This window comes from Mesitornis unicolor, unplaced genomic scaffold (assembly GCF_000695765.1).
Source record: "Mesitornis unicolor isolate BGI_N332 unplaced genomic scaffold, ASM69576v1 scaffold16185, whole genome shotgun sequence".
Taxonomy (NCBI): domain Eukaryota; kingdom Metazoa; phylum Chordata; class Aves; order Mesitornithiformes; family Mesitornithidae; genus Mesitornis; species Mesitornis unicolor.
This window is the reverse complement of record NW_010186300.1, coordinates 1-3,798: the sequence shown is the minus strand read 5'-3', so window position 1 is coordinate 3,798 and position 3,798 is coordinate 1. Positions and strand designations below refer to the sequence as shown.

The window sequence follows — 3,798 nt, the reverse complement described above, 5'->3', positions numbered from 1 at the left end:
TTTAGGAGCTCGTAATAGCTTGCAAAATTGTCTTTGTGCTTCAGGTGTCACTTTAGTGCGGAGCGGAGGAATGGGGTTATGGGCAGAGGAAGGATGAGAACTGCCAGCCCGTCCTGGCTCGCCCCCAGGCTCTGCCCAGCCTTGGGCAGCAGCTCTCTTCATCACCTGGTGCCTGAGGAGGGGGTCTTTTTTGTGTTTTATGACCAGGAAATGTGGCAGTTAATGATACGAGGCCTCTCAAGTAAGGGCAAGGAGGGCTGAGGTCCTGAACGTCTGTAAAGCGGTTGGAGTTCAGCTGTCAAAAGATGCCACTTGAATGCAGATCGTTATTTTAAGTACCGAGGTGTGGAATGAAATCATGTACGTTGAAATAAACGTGGCTACTCTTCCATTTATATATTTAACGAAGGTAATTCAGCACAGCCAGGGAGGATGTCTGTGCGATGTTACGGTTGGAGACTTTAGCACCGTGCAGGCAGGAACATTAAATATATGTTTCTGCCATAACATATGAGTGCAATGAGAGAGCGGTGGTGTAAAATCTAGCAGTAGAAGCAGTCACTTAAAATATTCCAGGCACCAAATTAAAATTGCAGGGGGGGAAAGCACACAAAGCTCTTGCTTTAATGCTCGGTGCTGGTCTTCGAGACTACCTGCCAGCTTGTTTTACGGAGGAAATATTCGTTGTCGTGTAGAGAATGAGGTTTGGGTGCCTGCATGAACCTCTGCAGGGGCAGTTTGGTGGGGAAATCCCAGCTAGAGCTCGAGGGGCTTGTTGGGGTTGCAGTCCACGGCACGGCTGGAGCTTCCAGCACCGATCCCACGGGATGCGGCAGCCCGCAGGAGCCTGTCCCGGCGAGGTTTGGCGCGGGGCTGTGTGCGTGCTGGCACCATCGCCTCCTGGAGCGATACGTTGAAATGGGGCCTTTGCAGAAAGAGAAAAAGCAAACCCACAAGTCGATAATGCTTTATGCAAAGCGTTTTAATCCTAGTTAAGAAATAGCCTTTTAATGGCAGCCTGGTTTTGTATGGTACAAAAGAGCTGTTTAAATGTGTTGTGCTCTGTTTTGTCTGAACCCTCGAATCAACCTCCCTCTTAAAATGAGTCAGGAGAAGATCTGCAATCGGAGCCATCCTGCGTTGAGCTGGCGCTCATCATGGGGACTGGAGGCTAGCTAAACGTGTGAAATTAGAGTTTTATAATTGCAGCACTGCAACACTTGCTCCTCCTGGTGTTTTTGACCTCAAGGTGTTGACAGTGCTTGATAGGAATTGGGAGGCTGCGGCGAGCCGTCTGGGGGTGGTGTTTTTTAGAGGGTAGCGTCGGCTTTATTCTATTCTGGGACTGTTGGTGTCTGTGTGCGCACCCCGGGAGGGGAGAAAATCGCGCTGTACTCATTTAATGGAATGGCACAGAGCTTGTCCTCAGCGGCTTCGCCCACAAGGCGGCAGTGGGTGACAGCGGGAGTGGCGCGTCACCCGCGCCAGCAGTTGCCGCCATGCCTGGACATTAATATTGATGCTGTCCAGGTGGCACCGAGATTGAGTTGTCGTGACAAGAGAATGTGCCGAGATCCTTTTGCCCTAGGGCTTCAGAGTAATGGCCATATGTCTCAGTCCGGCGATTGTTTCCACCGTGCAGATGGAAGACCAAAGTGGCTTTGGCATATCAGATTCATCTGTTTTATGTCCCTCTTCACCTTTCTGCCTCCCAACGCCCTCTGTTTTTATGAGCAAACTTGAGTAACAACATAGATGGAGCTGCAAGATTGCCCGAAGGACACGGCCTTTGAGCTGGACCAATTTTCTCTGCTCCTGAGCTGATTTTGTCACCAGCATTTTCAGCAAAAAATGCAGTTTGGCTCTATCAAAATGTGCCCCGAGATAATCAGTTACTTTGGGGATAGTTTGTGGGTTTTTCCCCCCCGAGTTCTTTTTCCCTTTTACCTGTGCAGGGTTGGTAGCTGTAGATGAATTGTACATAGATCATTTAACTTCTGATTTCCAGAAGCGGATTGTGCCCTTGGCTGTGAAACCCTGTTGCTTCTACTGGAGTTTGTGCAGCGTTTTCTGGGGCTGCAGGCAGAGATGTTAAAGCCACTAAGAGTGCTTTTTCTTTCCTGCTGGAAACAGGCTGCTCATAGCAGTGCACGGCTCAAAAGGAGCCTGAACACACCCTTCAGGTGCTCTGTTGAAGGGCTGCCAGAGGAGGAAATGGGGGGCTTTACAGCATCATTTCAGTCACAGTGTCACATCTCTGGTGGTCTGCAGATGAGATCAGGTGGAAGGATATACAGTGTGCTTCATTAGGGTGTTTATCTGCACCATCTAAAAGATCTTGTGAGGTGGAAAAAGAGTAAATTTGGTTGAATGGAGAGGAGGTTCTGAAATTCATCATTATAACTCTGCTTCCTCTCTGCTTTCCTACAGGTGAAGTGGAAAGGGAAGGACCTGTTCGATCTGGTATGCAGGACACTGGGACTCCGAGAAACCTGGTTCTTTGGACTTCAGTACACTATCAAGGACACGGTGGCTTGGCTCAAAATGGACAAGAAGGTCGGAACCGCATTTCGCTTCAGAGGTTGTGTGGGATGACAAAGAAGAATGTCCTTTTCCTATTTTTTTTTTTATTACTTGAGGGTGTTATGTGTGGTATCAAAGTGACATCAGTGAAGTGCATTTAAATAAGTCAAGGAAAGAGCTGGCAGAGATACCTCACCCCGCCTCCTTCTGAGCCTCCCACCGTGCACACTGGATCCCCTTGAGGCATTTTGGGAGACAGCCATGCTGGGATGCTGGGCTTCCGGGTGACTGTAATGTAAATGAAACCTGAAAGTTGTTCTTCTATGCCACCGAATGACAAAGCCTTTAGTGGAAAAGTGAGGTTTGTTGTTGAGATGTACAAAGAGCTAGAGAGGAGGAAAATCTGAGGGGTGAAAAGGAGATGGAGATAAGGGAGGGAATGCTTCCCAAACATTCAGGCCTCCAGGTTGCTGAGGGGTGGGTTAGAGAAGTGATAGCTGTGGTTGTGTTTGCATCCAAAGGCTGTGACACTGAGAACAGATGGTAATCAAGACCGTGAGGGAGGTCTGGGTGTCTCGAATGTCACGCCAAGGTTTTAAACTGACATGAATCTGAACTGGACAGTGCCAGCATAATAGCAGGGAACAACACTGAAAGGCAAGAGGAGGCAGTGCAGGGAAAAAACGAGGAAGTCGGATGGCGGCGTGGCAGGATACAGCATCGCTCTGTGGGGTTCGGGAGAGGCAACGTGCGCACAGCAGATCAGGATCAACCTTTGCTGTCTCATTTCGCATGCTGTTTGTTTCTGCCTTGTTTGTTTTCTTGCCTGGTTAGAGTGTCAGAAATGTTTCTTTGTTTTCTTTTTTTAACCATGGTTTCTGAACTACTTAGGTTGGTTCCTCTGTTCTAGATGTCTAAAATGCTTGACAAAAGATGTGCTGATCAGAACAGAAGGGAACTGTGACGGTGCTGAAGAAGCTGAAAGGAGTAGCTGAATGGCTCTTGTATCCCACAGGTTCTGGATCATGATGTTCCAACAGAGGAGCCTGTCACGTTTCACTTCCTGGCCAAATTTTATCCTGAGAATGCAGAGGAAGAACTGGTCCAGGAAATCACACAGCACTTGTTCTTCCTGCAGGTAGGAACGGTGTCAGTACACCATATGTCAGTACGTACAGTGCATTCCTCCACCTCCTGAGGGAGAAGGAGCCAGGATGAGCGGAAGTGTGAGAAGGTTACGGGGTCACACAGAATCACAGAATCCCAGAATGTTAG

At 48.6% G+C, this 3,798-nt stretch overlaps 1 protein-coding gene across 1 annotated transcript; it reads left to right on the top strand.

Annotated features, from left to right (window-relative positions):
• Positions 1-2,430: 2,430 nt before the first annotated feature.
• Positions 2,431-3,661, top strand: LOC104541134 (merlin-like; the record flags this gene model as incomplete). Its single annotated transcript, XM_010185115.1, has 2 exons — positions 2,431-2,556; positions 3,539-3,661. Coding segments are annotated over 2 exons (249 nt in total), but the record flags the coding sequence as incomplete, so codon positions are not given.
• Positions 3,662-3,798: the final 137 nt, after the last annotated feature.